Source organism: Plectropomus leopardus, chromosome 4 (genome assembly GCF_008729295.1).
Source record: "Plectropomus leopardus isolate mb chromosome 4, YSFRI_Pleo_2.0, whole genome shotgun sequence".
In the NCBI taxonomy this organism is placed as follows: domain Eukaryota; kingdom Metazoa; phylum Chordata; class Actinopteri; order Perciformes; family Serranidae; genus Plectropomus; species Plectropomus leopardus.
In genome coordinates, this window is record NC_056466.1 from 7,886,445 (window position 1) to 7,904,803 (window position 18,359).

General features: G+C 39.3%; 1 protein-coding gene across 2 annotated transcripts in view; it reads left to right on the forward strand.

Annotated features, from left to right (window-relative positions):
* Positions 1 to 18,359, forward strand: part of tenm3 (teneurin transmembrane protein 3) — a 266,761-nt gene that overhangs the window by 100,861 nt on the left and 147,541 nt on the right. For both annotated transcript variants that reach the window (XM_042484304.1, XM_042484305.1), the window contains exon 6: positions 15,454 to 15,721. In XM_042484304.1, coding sequence (XP_042340238.1) covers positions 15,454 to 15,721 — 268 coding nt within the window. The remainder of the gene's footprint in view (positions 1 to 15,453; positions 15,722 to 18,359) is intronic.

Below are 18,359 nucleotides of genomic sequence, written 5' to 3' on the forward strand. Positions count from 1 at the left end.
TTGTGTTACCAAAATGACCATCACTTTCACTTTTCTGTAGAGAACTGTCAGAGTTCTCATGACTGCAAAAGGCTGCTTGTCAGAAAATGCAACCATAGCTGTAAGACAACACAGATGTAGTGGTTTTTCTGGTGAGGTCAGAGTCCCATGAGGAAACTCCCCTTTAATTTTAGCATTTTGTAATGGCAAAATTGTCAATATGTTCACTCCATCCAGACTTTTTTTATATAGTGAACATATCATTAAAGCACTTGGCACTTGTAGTCTGGTTGATATTGAGATTCAATAGTATTGTAGTACATCTGATACTCAACCCAAATAAAGCAAATTTGATTTTGAGAGTTTTGGGAGAGCAAAGAGGGGAATGTGATAGAAATATGAAAACAAAGAGTGGGGCATCAAAAAACTGGTGACTGTGAGGACAAAAAAGGAGAGAACACAGATGAAAGAGTAAAATAGAAAAAGCAAAGGAAGACCCAGTGGCTTAGAGGAACACAGTCTTCCATATTAACGACTTGGCCAGAGCTGGAGAGAAAAAAGGACGGATAGAGGGAGAGAGAGAGAGAGACAGGGCACCGAGAGCTGACTTGGCAGGAGAAAATGAATGAGAGAATGAGGGCGAGGGAGACAGAGAGGGAAGGGAGGGTGCATGAGGGGTCAGTGCACTGGTGCTACAATAAGGAGAGAGAAATGTGGAGGACTGATGAGAGGCTCTGAAAAGGCTGCAGCTGCCTATACTAAATAACTGAGTGGAAGAGAGGATAGGAGAGTAAGAGAGGGGGTCAGATGAAGAGGACGGCGGGAGTAGGATGGAGGTGATGGGAAAAAATAGACATACGTTGGAGGGAAGAGGAGGAATGTTCTCCTGTATTTTTGTCCAAATCAATTTAAAAAGAGGACGGAAAAGAACAGATTTTGATACGTTTTTCTATCGCATGCCTCATCTCTCCACTTTCTTTGCTTCATTAATCTCTTGTCTTTGTTACCATCACTATCATTAGGAAGTCCCACCCCTCTCTTTGCTTCTCCATTCTCATCCAAATGAGTTTTATTGGCACAAGTGTTAGCCACATTACCACAGCATGAAGTAGCTGATAAGACTCAAGTCAACCAATTAAGGATCATTTTTAAAATTAAGGATATTGGACTCCAAGTCTAATAGCATATTTTCTATGACAGAGATCATTTCCTAGTAATTATCACAGTTTTTTTTAAGATCAAAGACCAAAAGTCAGTTAAAACATTATTTTCCGAAGTTTTAATTCACCTTATTGTTATTGGAATCAAACTGCATTTTAGCCTGTCTCTATCTGACAGGAGCATGCAGTGGATATATCCTCTTAACTCAGCTGATACTTTACATTAATTGTACAACTACCTTTTTTCTGTAGGACTACTCCACTGGTAGCTAGACGTGACCTCATTCATTCACGTTCTTTGTCCATCACCTCTTCACGGTGACAATGGCAAATGACAGGCAGACACAACTAGCTGCTATACAAAGAAATAATGTTGATTTTCTGCTTTTATTGTACTGTATTGTATTATTTATATCGTATTTGAGCCTTGTGTTTCATCAAATATGGATAGTGTTCTCCTGAAGACAAAAAAGACATTGTCAGTATTCTGAATTTGACACAGTTCATGCAAACAGCATATTCCCTTTGGATTTTCCAAATCAGACCCTATTCAGAATGTAAAATTTTCCGATAAAAAAATGTGGGATCAGCCAGTCTTATTCGGGATTTAGGAGCATAATTTGGAATATGTGTCTCAGCTGGAGTTTTTACTGCAGTTTGTGATGCACAGGCTATTGCATGCCCAAAATAAAAGCCCACATTTCTGCTTGAAAGGCAGAAACATGCCTTCTTTTAAACATCATAAAGACTTGGATATCAACAGGTTTGGGGATAAATATCATAATGCCGAACTTTTCAAGGTGGTGGTGAAATGAATAAAAGAGGGCGACTGTGTTTGTATGTTCAAACAAGTTGCCACTGATCAAAAACTATATTAAAAATTCAATATTGACACAAAAAAAAACAAAATGGCACCAGCAGATCCCATCGTTACCCTTTTTCATATTTTGAATGTGAAAAAAGGGCATGTTAGGGCACATTAATCAGAGTATGCAGGGCTGCGTATAAAAACAGAATATTTTGTGCATGTTAATGTGGTCACTGATGAAGTGGAGAAACATATACTTTCAGATGTAAATGTTGAAAATCAGTTAGGCTTTAGCTTTGGGAGGTAGCTGTTTTCAGATTGTGTTGAGAACCGTATTACCCATGAAGCCTGTGTGCTGGTATGAATAAACCTGTGGTCTTTAGAATGCAAGGAAGACATAGCGTGGAGGTTCAGCTGTTATTGGTCCAGCTGTCTTTGGAGGGATTCACTCACACTTAGCCGTAGAGGAGACAATGTATTGAATTTCATTTCCAAAAGGACAAAGTGTGATTGCCTCGGAAAGTGACCTCTATGCTATTTTTCTCATGCATTAGTCATTATAGGCTACAAACAGCATTAAAATTTGACTCAGTTTGTACAAAGTTGACACCAGAAAGCTGACCTTGTTTATTATGTTTTTGGGTCCCAGCCAATGACAGGACTCTGTGCTGCAGGCATGCTAATCATGCTGCAACTAAAATCCAATCAGCCCAGATTAAAATATAGATAATATTTTAATCAAGAAATTAATTATTATATTATTAGTGTGTCTGAGTTTTAGTATTTTTAGCTCTTGCATAGGAATAATATAAGTCACAGAAAGATATGCTTCTGCTATGTTAATGGCAGAGCATACTTTTTGTCTCCCTTTTTTGGTAAATTGCAGTAACTTAATTTATTTTTATTCTGGGCCGTGTTTTCCGGGTCGAAACCGTGGATATGTCTTCTGTTGTTGTCCATGTGAAGTCACTTTACTTACTTAACATAATTTGTAAATTTCAGAGTATTTCCAAGGAGGTCACAGTTAACAAAATCTCACACTAAACTCTAAAGTTTTGACTCCAGTGTGGAAAAAATGTCTAATAGCACCAGAAATTGACCAGGGTAAATACTTTGAAATGTGCCCCCACTTTCTTCTTTTAATCAAACATATACTACTTTAGCTTAAATGACTCCTTTAATTACATATAGTGAAATCCCTTCCCATGGCTGCTTGTGTCTAAGAGGATTACTGCGATGCTAATGCTGCCGTTAAAAAGGTCTCCGAGTGCTAACTGTCAGTCTGGGCTGACCTGTTGTTGTCGAAACACTGTGACTTGCTACCATTCCTCTCTCACACTCTGTCCTTTCTGTCTTTGCTGCATCTCATGTTTTCATTTCATGCTTTCTCTTCCTTTCCCTTTCACTTTGCCTTAATACCTTCACACATGTCACTTTTTGTTTCTTTCTCTGGGTCTTCACTCTTGTCCACCCCCTCCCCCCCCCCCCCACCCCCACCTTCTCATGCCGTCTCTTTCTCTTTAAAAGGGTTTTGTATTGTCAGTTGCAGCGGCCATGTAAACACCAATTTTACAGCACAGGAATTCAGGAACAGGAGCTACTGGGGGGAAGTGGAGAGAAGAAGCACCACCACAACACACTCTGAGATCTTTTACTTCAGTAAAAGTAGCAATAGTACAGTGCAGAAATATTGTGTTAAAGGTCAAAGTGCTGCATTCAAATTTTTCCTCAAGTAAATTGACAAAAGTTTTAGAGAGAGAGAAACGTGTGTGTTTTAGCTCATCTGCAGTTGACTCGAGTGCCAGTTGAAATTTTCAGCAGAGGTTCAGAGCTCGTCTCCTTGTTAGATACACACGGTACTTTCACTTAATCAATTCAGGTTTTGCAATTCGCCCAGATGACAAAGAAGGTATTGAAGGGTCTCACAGCTCTCAGGGAGTTTCCCCACTAGTTCAATCCTTTGTTTTCCTGCCCCTTTTCCAGGTCATATTGAACTCCCCATATGCTGTTTATATTAATAATAATATGGTTCAGTTGGAAGGTACCTTTCATACAGAAAATGTAGCTCGGGTGGTCAAAGTGCACTAAGTTAAGAAGACAGAAAAATGAGACAAACAATACAAGAAAAGTACAAAGATATAGTACAATAATAGAAGATACTGCAGTGCTAGTATACACAAGTGAAATATGATGGCTGTTTTCAGCAGTGATACAAACTATCCACAGTCCATTCTTTCTGAATATCGTAAGAGAGCGCGCTCCAGACTTTTGACCATTGCATCACACCTTCTCCCTGATGTGGTTGTACATGAGCAGCAGATCAGCAGCAACAGAAGACCCTGGGCCTGAGGCCTTTTGAAGGGCTGGAGGCTACCAGAGATTCGCCTATGAAGGCCAGAATCCGATAAGAGTTCAAAAATATTTGAGATTCCCAGTGACATAGAGCAGTTTAGCCAGGACTAAAATTATGTGCTCCCTTTTTTGTTCATTTAAAACATGGATGCAGATTTCTGAAGAAGCTGATTGTTAGGGAGAGACTTCACAAGTTTATTCTGCTTGAAAAAAAGGTAATAGCATAGTAAGTCTGCCAGCATCTTTTATAATTAATCATGGAAAAAAAATGGAAGACAAGATTTAGAGGCAACAATTCCAAACTTCCAGAAGAAAATGTTGGCATTGTATGTTCGTGCAAACCACAAAAAAGTTACATGTGCATGTTTGTGCATATGTGTCATATCAATGTCTCTAAAGTGATGTGATATATGAGCTAACTTAATTATCAGTACGTGGAGGGGACTGGGAGTTACTAAAAAAAAAGTTTCCCCTGTGAAATAACTTTTCTGTGTTTTACAAATATACTGCCTGGATTACTTGTACATTTGCTGTTTTTTTCTCCAATTTATAAAGGATGAAGTTTAAATAGTACACTGAACTCAGGAGGTTGAAATGTACAATACAATAAAGTATAGGACTTCTTTGACGTCAGAGGTTTGAGTTCGTGTCCTATGTACGCGTTATTACATCAATTTTGCTAGGACACGGCATAGAGTGTGGCATTTAATAAATACACTCACATTAAGGGCTGAAATGTGACTTCTGTCGATCATGTTGTTGTCTGGCTGGTGCAGCAAAGCACTGTGACGTGAGCACAAAACACCACATTTGGGGAAACAAATGAAATGCGCTGACAGAGCATTTTTCCTTTGGTGATGATGTTTAATATTAACGTTTCATTGTTATCTGTTTGGTAATGCAGTATGTTTTTAGGAGACATGGTTGCCATAGTAACTTCTTGTCATATCTGATGCAGCCAGCAGTTGAAGCGTAATGTTATGTCTTGCTGGTATAGTGCATTAGGCCTCATGACAGAGAAGAGTCTGAGTGTTTTTCTGAAGAAGAAGAATCATCTCAGAAAGGTCAGACAGAATCTATGGCAGTTCATTTCAGTTAAAGTCCTTCCTGACTGCAAAGAGTGACCACCAGACTCCATCTGCTAACTGTACTTTTACCTTACCTTTTATTAGAACAACTTTGTTATTGAGCACATTGATTGCTTGACAGTATGTCAGTTTTTGTGAATTAGTGTGCTTTGTGCCAGTTGCAGGGAAAGTATTTTTTTTACCATTCTTTTTTTTTTAGCTTTCAGTCACTCTGGGTTTTTGGTTCATAAGAATTCATGCTGTTAGAAATGACATCACACAGACATTTTTGTCTCAGTGCTAGAGTCTATCTGTGGTACAAAACTGTGAACTTCTCACCCAGTGTTTTACCTCCTAAAACATACAGTACAGCCTGCCCTCTGTGTAATTTGGCACTGGCTGAAAACACCTGACGTAAAATAGCAGAGGCATAGTATCCTTGATCTTTTCTTTGCAGCGTATTAGAAAGCATTTCTAGATGAAACTATCCCACCTTCAAAATATCTCTGCAGCCCTCTGTTTCTCTTTCCTCTGTTTTTTCTTTCTCTGGTGTGGGTCATTGAGCATAGAGGGGCACTCTGCACCTACATGCCCCACAAAGGCGGCCTGTGGCTGGGGATAGAGGCCTTCCTCACTCCCCTCACCTTGCTAGGAGTCCAGAGGTGGAATGAGTTTTCACGCTTCAAGAACCACGAGTCTTAACTCTTCTACTGACCTCTTTCACTATGTCGATGAGCCTTTTACTTTTTTCCGGGATCTATTCTCTGTTCTCGTCTCTCGTTCCCCCTCAAAATCTCTCAGTCCTGCCCCCTCTGTCTCTTCTTTTGTCTTTTGTTCTGCCTTTGCCTCTTGCTTTGCCTCTTTTTCAGTCCTTGTTGTTCTTTGTCCCCCTCGTCCAAACACCATTGACAATTCTGAAACTTTTAACTGACTTCTCCTGTCACCTCTTGTTCTTTTTGTACACTCTTTTCTTCTCTACTTGTTCAATTTTCTATCAACAATGATGGAATTTAACACAAACCCTGACCTGAGCTTCGATTGGCCTCCCTTTCTTTATAGTCCCATTGGTTTGTTTTCACCATTTTTTTTTAGCAAATTAACATTTTAGACGTGCCATTAGAACTTTTGTGTTCAGTAGTGGTGATATTAGTGGCGATATGCTTATTTTCTTCTCGACTTCACTTCATTACTTATTTACTCTACATTTATACATTTGTTGCTGCTTGTCATATTTTCTCTCTGGCCTACGCCTACGAGTTATTCAGGATCTATTATGACACACACCAAAAGAAACAGCTGAAAACAGTGCTATCTTAAAAACAGCAAAAAAAATCAAAGCAAAACTTTCCAAAACTTTTCTCCTTTTTTAGAAGTTCCCCATGGCTCTATACTCCAAAGACTGCACATCAAACACACATTGTGCTGCAAATGATCTTTTCAGATAAGAGTACTGCTTTTTCTGAGTTTACACTGAAATCTGAGTCGAGACCAAACAAAATGAAACAAAAGCCTGGAAACACTGACATGGGAAATGTCTAACTTTTGACTTGGCTCATAAGATAATGAGAACGAGAGAAGGAAGGCAGAGATGCAGAGAGAAAATAAGTGCTGTGCAAGAACAGAGAGAGCGATCAACTTATGTACGTACCTGTACGGAGGCAGAGAGAAATCGTGAAGTTTATCATCGCACCACCTTTGACAAATAACCTCTTACTTCAACCACACCTCACCTCACTGCTCCACTGAGCTGACAATTTACTGTGCACACATCACTCCATCACGCTGAAGGAGAACTCTGTGCGTGAACTTCGCAGTCACGTTCTGGAGTAAAATCATGCCTAAGGGGTTCACGCATTTGGTACAAAACATTTGTCCTGCCGTACTGTAACTACAGTGTGGTGACTGTGTACAGTGACAGCATTTTCAGGAGGATCATAGAAGCATGGTTTTCACCATCAGTAAGGCTTCCTTTTTATTCTTTCTTTCTAAAATCTCCTGTCAGCTCATCGTACAGTGTGTTTCTTCACTTGACGATTCAAGTGCACAGCAAAGTCCCTCTGGGATGTAATTAAGCAATGAGAGGGAGAGTTAGACCATCTGATTTTGGCACTGGTGTGCCGTGGTGTGCCTATGACCAAAGGCAGAGTGCCGACAGAGCAACCACAGGACACCACAGTTAGATAATCATTTCATATGCAGATAATGTTTTTCTCCCAGTGGGATGTCATTTTTGCATGACTGACATATAAAAGAGTGCTGCTAATCTTCGTTTCCAAGACACCTTTGGGTGGAATGAGAACACTGGCTCGGAAGATAAAGTTAATTTAGATCACAAGAAGAAGAATACTTCCAAAAACAGAGATAACTGGTATGTTCAAAGAGCACTTGTAAGGAATGTTTCTGATCAGTGGCCATTTAACAGTCACAATCTCCCTGCAGCATCAGAGAGGCTGTGAATGGAAGCAGTCAATGAACATACAGCACAAGATGTGTTCTTTACTTCATATGCAGGACAGCAGTCTGACAGCTGGTTGACTCAGGCTTTGCATTAAGCCACCCCTTTGATTAAGCATCATCATTCAGATTTTTACAGCCAGTATATCCGACACTTGCCTTTTACTTTCACCAAGAAGAAAACTGATAGTGCTGGTCAGTAGGGGAGGGAATTACAGAGTAACTATCGCGATACGTTGCCTAGGATAACGATGGTATCACGATACACCGATTCTGCCATACTTACATATATTGTAAGACATTCATCTATGATACATCAAGATGTCGAACTGAAGAAGAAAATACATCCCAAAACAGGCAGAAATCAAGAATTATGTATAATTGTGGTGTCAGTTTCATCAAACACTTCATTTCCTGCATTCTGGTGAATTTTTATCCTCCAATTTCTGCCTTTTCTGTATCAATTTATGGTGGAAACTGAAGAAGAAAAACATACCCATAACAAAGGCAAAAATCTTGAAATATGTATTTATTCACTGCGTTGTGGTGTCAGTTTCATAAAATCTGACAACTAAGATGAAATACTGCAAGGGCGTTAGTTTTGTTTCAACATTTTGGGGGAGCCATATTAAGAGGGGGGGTTTGGAGTCCTTCCCCAGGACATTTTGAGCATCAAGCACCATTTTTTCTCGCATTTTTGGTTATTTTTTTATTCAGAAATTTGTGCCTTTTCTGCATCACTTTATGATGAATTTATCCCAGAACATATCAATATATTTTAAAAAAACACTTGTTGATCTATATGTAAATTCATTTACCTAACCTTGATGAGACATTTTGTTTCATCACACAGATGTATGAATATATTCTGATACAGTTAGTTTTGTTTTATCACGTTTATCACTTGTTATTAAATATTTTTGTGTGATGCACCAAAAGTCAGGGTGAAACACCAAATCCTCTACTATGAGCTTCAGTCAAATTTAAAACAAAAAAAAAATCACAGAAATGGCTTTCAAAGACTAAGCAGCATTTAAACCACATGTTTAATAAATGAGATGCCTGACAGATACTTGTGTTTTATAATCAGGAAATTGGAGCTGTAAAGTAGTTGAGTCCATTATTTTTCTCCACACTGTGATTTGTTTTGGGAGCTGACGCAGAGGACTTCAGCCTCTCCTCAGCTCTGATTGTGCATGGATTTTTTACTTTGACTGAGGGAGTTGGAATTAATTTTAAAAGCTCATTTGACCAAATACGTTCTGGTAATGGATTTTGTTCAAAATTAATCTTGGTGGAAGTGACCTGTGTGCTGTGTGTGCTGTGTGTGCTGTTTGTGTGTGTGTGTGTGTGTGTGTGTGTGTGTGTGTGTGTGTGTGTGTGTGCTATTATTATAAGGGGGCTTTAATAGTATCTGTTCCAGCTGTCTATTGTTCAATAGTGTACAAAGAAAAAAGGCACATGCCAGAGAGTGTTTACTAAATTGTAATTCTAAGATAAAGCAATGTTAATTTGATATTTAAAAAATATTTTAAAAAAATAATTTAAAAAGAAATCAGTTGCACTTCTGGCAAGAAAGTTCTCCAAATTAATTTTAGGAGCATGAATATCACAAATCTAAATCCTGCTAAATGCAGTCCTTCTATAAGTATGGCATACTGTATTTGCTAGATGATGTTACAGGGAATCTTTCTTTTAAAACATAACATGCTCATTTGTTAAGGGTTTGTTAAGGGATAGTTCAGAATTAATAAAGTGGGGTTGTATAAGGTACTTATCTACCGTCAGTGCATTACATACAGTAGATTGCGTTCAGCATGCTCTCTGTTCGCAGAAACAGATGGGATTAGCACCCCAGAAGCTCGGCCAGCATTAATGTGGATGAGGGTTTTCAACAGAACGTGTTTTAGCCACTTCAGAAAGGCCTTACTAAAAAAAAAAACAATATCAGTCCAGCGTTCCTATAGAATTAGAATCTATGTGTCGTGGTAGCTGAGTCACGAAATGGATTACAGATCAGCTGATCCTGTCAGAGCTGATCTGACCTCCGAGAGTGTGGTGCAATGTGTAACCAAACAGTTTATATATCAGTATATGTATTCCAACAGTGCTTGTAACTGACAGTCCAACCCCAAAAAAGAAAATCCAAACGTGATGGTGGATGTTATCATGGCAGGCTCCCACAAATATATGAAAAAAACCCTGCAGTCTAATTGGATGCTGTTTTTGGAATATTGTTACTACTTTAGCTTGCCGTCAGACAGCCCTTTCCTTTTGCACTATACGTTCCCATCTGTATAACTCCTATATTCCTTCGTAAAGCTTTTAAGATATCATAGTCGTTAATTTAACAATCCCACGGCCACCGGGCTGTCATAGCCTTTTATAGAACCAGCAGCATGGATTAATGTCAGTAACCATTTCAGTCGTTTCAGATTTTTTTATATTTCAAATGTAGAACTTTATTGACTAATTATGCTGCTTTGTGCTATCAAATCTTGTATTTATTTGATGTGGCACCCACTAACACTACCTCTGAGTGCTAATTTTTAAAATGAGCTCTGCAGATAGCTCAAACTCTATGCTGAATTTCTGTATAAGGATTCTACCAGCACACCGTCTGGAGAAAATAAAACCTCCCACATGTAGGAAAGAAAGTGGCTTACCTCAACCAACAATTTCATCTCTTTTCACTCCACCGATCTCATTGTTCTCCTCATTGATTTGCATATTTTTACCTGTCCTGTTCAGGGTCTGTTGCCCTCCACTCTTCACTCCGTCTCGCTCTTATCTTTTTTTTTTTTTCTAGATCTGGATAGTTTTTATTCTGCTGAAATAAGACACACGCTCCAAAGACCCCGAAAAATCCAATGTGTATTGAAGAAAAGTGGGGATTAGTGTGTTTGTGTGTGCGTGCATGTTTGTGACCTGATTGTTTATTGTCCTGCTGGAATTGGGACATGGGTGCTATAGACAATAGTCTCTTATTTTCTGATTTGCAGCCGTGGTGCATACAGAGGGGAAATTGATTTGAACTCAACGAACTTACACTTTGTCTGTCTTATATTAGTTTGCCGATATATGGAACTGACTCTCAGTTTGTATTTACATCAAGTGAAGTTAAGTTGTTTCACAGACATAAGTTTTAGTTTTATTTTTTTTTTTTCCTGGCAGAGCTGCAGGGGAGGAAGAAACTATTTAATGACTAAGTTGGTGGGTTCAGTGTGTAAACCAAAGAGCTGCAGTCATATAACTTTCATATCTTACTGTAAAAGATGAACCTGTGACCATGACATGCATGATGTTGCGTTTTAATAGCCCGTGAATGATTTATTGACTTTACTCTCAACATATGCAGGTCAGAATTTACTTAGATCATTTTCTCCTGGACATATCAGGCAGATAATTCTTCGTGCTCGTACCTGTGAACATTATCAATAACTAAATTGACATCTGTGTTAGAGATTACATGAGTAATGACTGCGGGAACCATGACAAATTACTGACTTTACGCTAAAGGAACATCTTGGATACAAATCAGGCAAGAGGCATTTGAGACATTGTGCCAATTTTTTGGCAAATGACGATAAATGATTTATGTTACACTTCAGGGGCCATTTTCACAAAGCATCTCAAGGCTAAGTGTAGCTCTTTACTGGCTGATATAGAGCAAAACCTTAAAATAACGTCTGTGTCAGCTCCATTTTTAACACTTCACATTTTTTTGGAAGAGACGTTTATGAAACCGGACTGTGTAAAGATGTTACACATGTGATGCAGGTCCAGATAACAGCATCATCAAAAGACGATGACATGTTTACCAAACAGAAAAAATGTCACAGCAGCAACACTCAGGTGATTTTTGTTGGCAGCTAGAAAATACTTGTCACTGTCAGTGTCCTGGCTGAACTGATGACTCCTGTATTTTTCTGGAAAGCTGCTTGAGGCGGCTGTTTGAGAGACATCATGTCCCAGTTGGATGTCACTTGGTGGGGCACAGTAGCTGTCCCTGCAGGCTGTGACTCTTCACAGCCACAAATAACCAGGATCTCAGTCGCATTACAACATGAAAAAGCACAAAATGTTAACCATTTAATTTCTGTTATGTTCTGTTCTGTTTGTTTTTCTGTTTGTCAACAGGGTTACTGAAAAATCACATTTTCATCGAACTTGGTTAAATGGAGTTGCATGGGCCAGCAAAGAACCCATTACATATATAATGGATACACATCATGGTGCAGATATGCAAATTATTTTTCACTTTCAATAACATTGTGAGAAAGGGCATTTGACCTTGGCGAAGGACTGTGCTCTTTCAGTGCTTTTCTAGCTTTAAATTTGTCTTTCTTACGACATCATCCTGAGCATTATGGTTCTTATTCCTCAGTAAAGGCTCAGCAGCTTTTAAGAGTGCCCTGATGACAAAACTTAAATACTGCCATTTGTATGAGTGTGAATTCTGTTTTTTTTCACACTGCATTTTTCTGTGATCTGAGCATTAAAGTGATACATCTAGAATCACAAGTTGAGAAAACATAAGAATATTCATTAAAAGAGTTGGTCTGTGCATGGTGTAACTTTTCCCTGAATGTTAATTACACAATTTGGACTCACACACACAAGGAAAAATATACGCTGTGCCAGTGGGCCCTCGTTGGGGCTATCGTTCGTTTATTGAATCGTGATCAAATACAGACTTGACGCTGGACAACATCAACATACATCACACAGCACAGCAACAAGCTGCTACCTCAGAGGCTGAAATTCAAAGCCAATGCGTTAAGTGCCAAAAACTGAAGTTCATCTAATGGCCACTTGAGGCTGACTCTAAAACAGAGGCAGTCCCCATAGAACCCCATGTTAAAATGCCCAACTTTACAGCAGAAATAAGCATGTTTACAGCCCTTAGAAAAAACAGTTTTGGTCTTTAAAGCTTTTTTATAACATAACCACAGCTCCAATCTCTAATTATGGCCACTTCTGGCTCCAAAAAAACAACACACGGGGTGCGAAGTGCAGAACTCTTTTTACAGTCTATGCACAGCAATCATCATTGCATATCTGCATCTCTCTAAATATCAAAGAAAGTAAGAAATTATTAATTTCATATTTTATTTCTATAGTTTATCATTCTAATACTTTATGCATAATAAGCATGTAATTTTGTTGTGGATTACTACTGACTATTTCATGAAAAAAAAACATGACAGAGATAGTTATGCCTATTTGAGAACATGTAGCGAATGGCACAACTGAATGCCGCTGTACTTTGATGGTTGCAGTCTGAATCAAGAGTCTGTTCTCCGTGCTACAAATTGTTCGAACCCCCACTCTCTACAGGCACAGAGTGATAAATCTCCCTGCCTTCCTCTCATTGAGATTTCTTATTAGTCAAACGGTACCCACAGTAATGTGTGCGTTTTGTGTTGCTTTTTCAGCATCTGAGTGAATAAAAGGTGTTTAGATATACATTTGCAGTGATGACACACAGATGTGGCTTGTTAATGATGCCTGAACACTCATCCAGAAATCCTGACTTTGCGTGTGGTTGTGTGTGTTTGTGTGTGTGACTTTCAACATTTAGCCTTGAAGGTTTGCATAAGTGGAGCAATTACTAAGCCGGCAAAACAGCATATGGAGAGAAAGAGAGAGAGCGAGAGAGACATAGAAAGAGAGGGAGAAAATGAGCACTTCCTCCACAAACAAAAAAGCCCTCCCTAGCCCACCCTACCGATCCTGCACATATCCCTTCTTTTCTCTCTTTGCTTTCTATTTTCTCCAGTGAGGGCAGTGGAGAATGAATAACAGCAGGGCTGGGAAATGGAGACGTGATGCTCTTTATGCAAATCAAATACCAGCATTGCCATTCATTTCCTTCAGAGCACCCTGAGGACAGAAAAGGAGCCAAAAAGCACTGGGGGAAAAAACAGCGGGGAAAAGTTGAAGCCGGGTCAACTTTGAACAAATATTTTTACAAAAACGAAGCAGGGTTTTGTGAAGGCCAATCACTGATCAGTATTCAGCCTGGCTGAGCCAAGTGCAGCATTGGGTTGCAATTCTCACCAGCCTTGACCGGCCCATACACCGCAAGGAAATTTACATAGTGGTTAACATCCAAGACCACAGTCAGTAAACGCTGAATTTGACAGATACCAGCTTTCATATGTTTGTCTCAGATGATGTATAAAATGAACATGGCATCGAGATTCAACAAGTGTTTGTCAAGAGAGTAGAATAATCGCATTTTCATGGCATTTCTTAATCTCAATGATACATTTGATTTAAATCTCATCTGACATTGCCAGTAAATGAGAAATACATGATACTGAACACCTGACCCTGCTGGTGGTTGTTTGCTCAAGGGAATGGCAGTTCAGAGCTCAGCTGGAAGAAAGCAGACTATAAAAGAGAGGACATGGTGATGGTGTGTTTGAACTTGTTAATGCAAATTTAACCAGGATTAAGAGAAAACCCAGTTTGCAGTCAGTAAACCCTTTGAAACCTGAGCAAACTGGCTTGATTTTTTATTTTTTATTTTTTTCTTCAATAACATGGACAAAAGGCAATGGGCAGTGAAATAGAAGAAATGACCCAAAAAAATAGCAAGGAGTTAGTAAAAAGGACATAAAGAATTACCAGAAAATCTTTAAAATCTGTAACATAATTTTCAATATAGTTTTTCCTTAGCTTTTTTTCCCTAGACATTTTTCTCTACCTTTTGAAAAATATTTTTCTAAATACACTGATTTCTTGCAATTTGTGAAACATTTCTCACTAAATTCCTCATTGCTTCCCTGCCCACAAGAAAAGTGGTGTGTCTCCAGGTTTCAAAGGGTTAATAGACATTTAGAACAACCAGTCAAACATAAACACATTTCACAGGGACAAAACTTCTACACATACAAACACTATATGTAAGTCAAAGTTAGATCATTTTTTTATTTTAACATTTTATATTATTAACACTATCTTGATAGAGAAAATGCCGCTCTTGATCGTCCTCGGCATCTTCAATCTGTCCATCTGTAGCCTCAGGGCTGATACGTTTAGACGGACTGTCTGACTCTAAGAACAATCACCGGTAATGTCTCAACAGGTTGAGCTGCTACAGGCACCGTAGTTAGATTTCTGCCAATTACTGCATGACAGGAATTCATATTCGCTTTGATAAACAGTGTGTGATAGTCCATTTCTCACTCTCCAGCTGACTTACTGGCAATTATGTGTTCTTACAGATGTGTTTGATTGGATGATGATGTGTAATCTGAAGTGATGGAGTTTCTCCCTCTAACTATGCAGATGTCTGTTCATGATTTGAAGGGACAGGTCCTTAAGGACAAAACCACTTTCTCTCTGAAATAAATGCTAAACAGCCCAGATACCAATGACGGCTCCGCAACAAACTAAAAAACTCCAATATGTTCCAGACAGGGCAACGTGAGATGCAGGAGGGAGCTGAGCTGAGCTAAGAATTGCCGCCTGTCTTTTTCAGATGGCTTTCTTTCAGTATTTTCTTTTAATAAAATATTTACCCCATAGCCTTGTACAGGATGAAGATGAGATAAAGTTTTTAAGTAAATGCAGTATAAAGACAAGCATCCCTCTAAATCTACTTCTCCTCTTTTGTTGACAGAGCAACCATCCAATCACCACGGCTCCGCTCTGCCTCCGGTACCTCCCCCTCACCGCCTGCAGCCCTCAGTAACAGCCCTCAACCAATCCCTGGGCTCCACGCACCACGCTGGCCAATCACTGAATTCAACGCGGCAGCTAACTCCTCCTACTGGAAGCCCGGCCCCTGTGGCCGGCCAATCACCAGCCGAGCTGCAGACCACGCCCCCCGAGAGCGTCCCGCTGCAAGACAGCTGGGTGCTGGGTAGCAATGTGCCTCTGGAAACAAGGTAAACTGATGTATCTTACTTGACATTTTTACCAGGCTTAGGATCACTGTTAATGTTGAAAGTGATGATGGAGTGATGTTAGAAAGGGACACTTAAGCCTCGTTCCCACTACACAAAAAACACGCTAACACTCACTAACATCTGGCTTTTTAATGCAATGAGAATGCTTTCGATCGGCAGTCACGCCCGGGTCAAATGACTCTTTAGTAGACTCAGATTTTTATCGCCTCCGGCTTCAATCGTCATTGATGGGATAACAACACCTGGGTGAACCTGGTAATTTCAGCTCCTTAACTGGCGAGATGCGATGACGTGCCATCGCTAATTACCCTCTGTCTAAGCAGCGCTAGAACACCAATCCAAATTAGTCTGCACTGAGTTTAAAAGAGACTCTGACCTCTGCTCCTGCTGCTGTCTACAGTTTACCTGTTCTCCTGCCTGCCCGTGACATTGCATGAACACGCCAACAAAACAACCAATACACAAACAAAAGCTGACAGAAAGGCAGACTTGTGTGGTGTTCACTGGCAGTGGGAATTCAGTATTTAGCAAGTTAACCTGTGTTTGGAAAAAACAAGTTACACTTATTTTTCTGGGAACATGGTATTAGTGGGGCTTTTCCTTTAATAGGAGGGCCTAAATTTTAGTGTTTCTGCAACACCAAGGTAGGTCAAAAGAAGAGAAGTCACGGTCTCAAATGATGTCAAAAAAAGTCAGTTATAAAAGACCATAAACAAATATTTTCTCCATGCAAACACTATATTGTATACCAGCCACCATCAAACTGAGTATACCTAAAAGTTTTATCGGGCATAGCATACGTAAGGAATCAAAAAATAGTGCATTACCTCAGAGGACAACTTATTTCTAGCGCTGTTTGCTGTAACCCTCCAATATCACAGCTCCAGTTATATTGCACATGTGTCATAACCCAAGCTCCCATGGGGTCAAGGAGTGTGTCCCAGCTTCTTATGAACAGCCTTGTGCAACACCAAACAAGTATCCTCAACCAGCACACTGCACCTCTACATCCTGACTGACTCTTCACCCTAACAAGACAAAGATTAAAGTACATTTTATGTCAAATTACAAACACAGAAGGTTAAGTGATGTAACAGCTACGTGATGTAGGATGTAGAGTTGGGCCATTCTACATCAAATCTATGCTACGGCTGACAACTGATAAATGCCATTGAATGGGCTGATAAAGTTTAAACATTCTGGGTTTTTTTGACCTGATGGGCCTTTTTATGTGGGTGTCTTGTCTGTGAACATATGTAAAGTGAATGCAGTTAAGCAGTAATTATGAGATTAGATCAAAAATAAGACCAATCCTGATCTGGTAATCTCCATTTTGACAAACATTGCTTTGTTGTTTAAAGCTGTGCTTAGAATTCAGAAAAGTACAAGCTGTTTAAATCTGATTTTAGGGGTCAATATAATAATTTTAAATTTGTTGAGATTTATTACTCTAGAGGAGTATTAAGAGCAGACTAATGATTGAAGTTATTCATGAAGAATCTAAGCGATCATTGCTGGGGTGTTTTGTATTCAAATGCTGGATCTCATTTCATGTGACAACTCCAAGCATTCACTGTCATTGTGCGAGGCAGCCACCGTGTGATGTATTATGAACATCATGTGGAGTGACACCAGTATTAAATTTGAAACAGCATTGCCACTTCATCATCTGTGCCGTGGAGATCTTCCCAAATTTACAGAGAAGATAGCTCTCTCCTCAACAGCCCCTTGTTTAATTAAAAGGAAAAGGAAATACAGTTTACCCCATTGTTTATTCATGAGAGATTTTGGCTGGATAAAAGATTTAAAGGACGGGGCATTGTTTTGAGCTTGACTGTGTAACAAAGTGAGATGGGCTGACACCCCAACTGTTTTGGTATTGTGAGGAATACCAGTAGAAATAAATGTGCTTGATAATCAGCCAACATAGAACCAAAAAACTGCAGCTAATAATAAGGAAACTCGGTGGAAAATGAACTTGTGTATATTTCTTCTCCGTCTTTATGTTTATTTCAAATTGTTGACACATTCTCTGTGTATCAGATTTTTCCCAGGATAGAGGGGGCCCTCTCATACTTAATGGCTATGACTGGTTTATTATTGTATGATATAAAGGGAGCAGCAAAACTGAAAAAAGAAGTTGCATTTATACTTTAAAGGTCTAGGCAAGTGCATTCATAAAGAGTTTTTTACTTGAGATGTCACAAGCTTCACAAAGTGTTCAAGTTACAAAGTTTTGGCAACAATAAAATGGCCGGCAAGAAGAAATCAGAGATGCACAAGATGGACGGGTGTGCAGGGTCTAGACTAACTTTTCCACCGGTAGCACTGGTGCTACAACTTTCTCAGTCGGTCGCACCAACACGATTCAGTCGCAACATTTTCTTTCATTATTTCTTTTAAATTTGTAGGGTTTTTTTTTTAATATCTGATGGCAGAGAAATTAAATGAACTGAAAAATGTGCTAATTCAGCTCTGATGCAGCCAACTGTCTGTGTTTCTCGTCAGTCATCACCCTGTAGCCTATTTCCTGTGTACAGTAAATGAGCCTCCGTGCTGAAGCGCTTTAGAGAGCCGTAGACTTCTAATAGCAGTTGTTCATCCGATGCACTAGAGA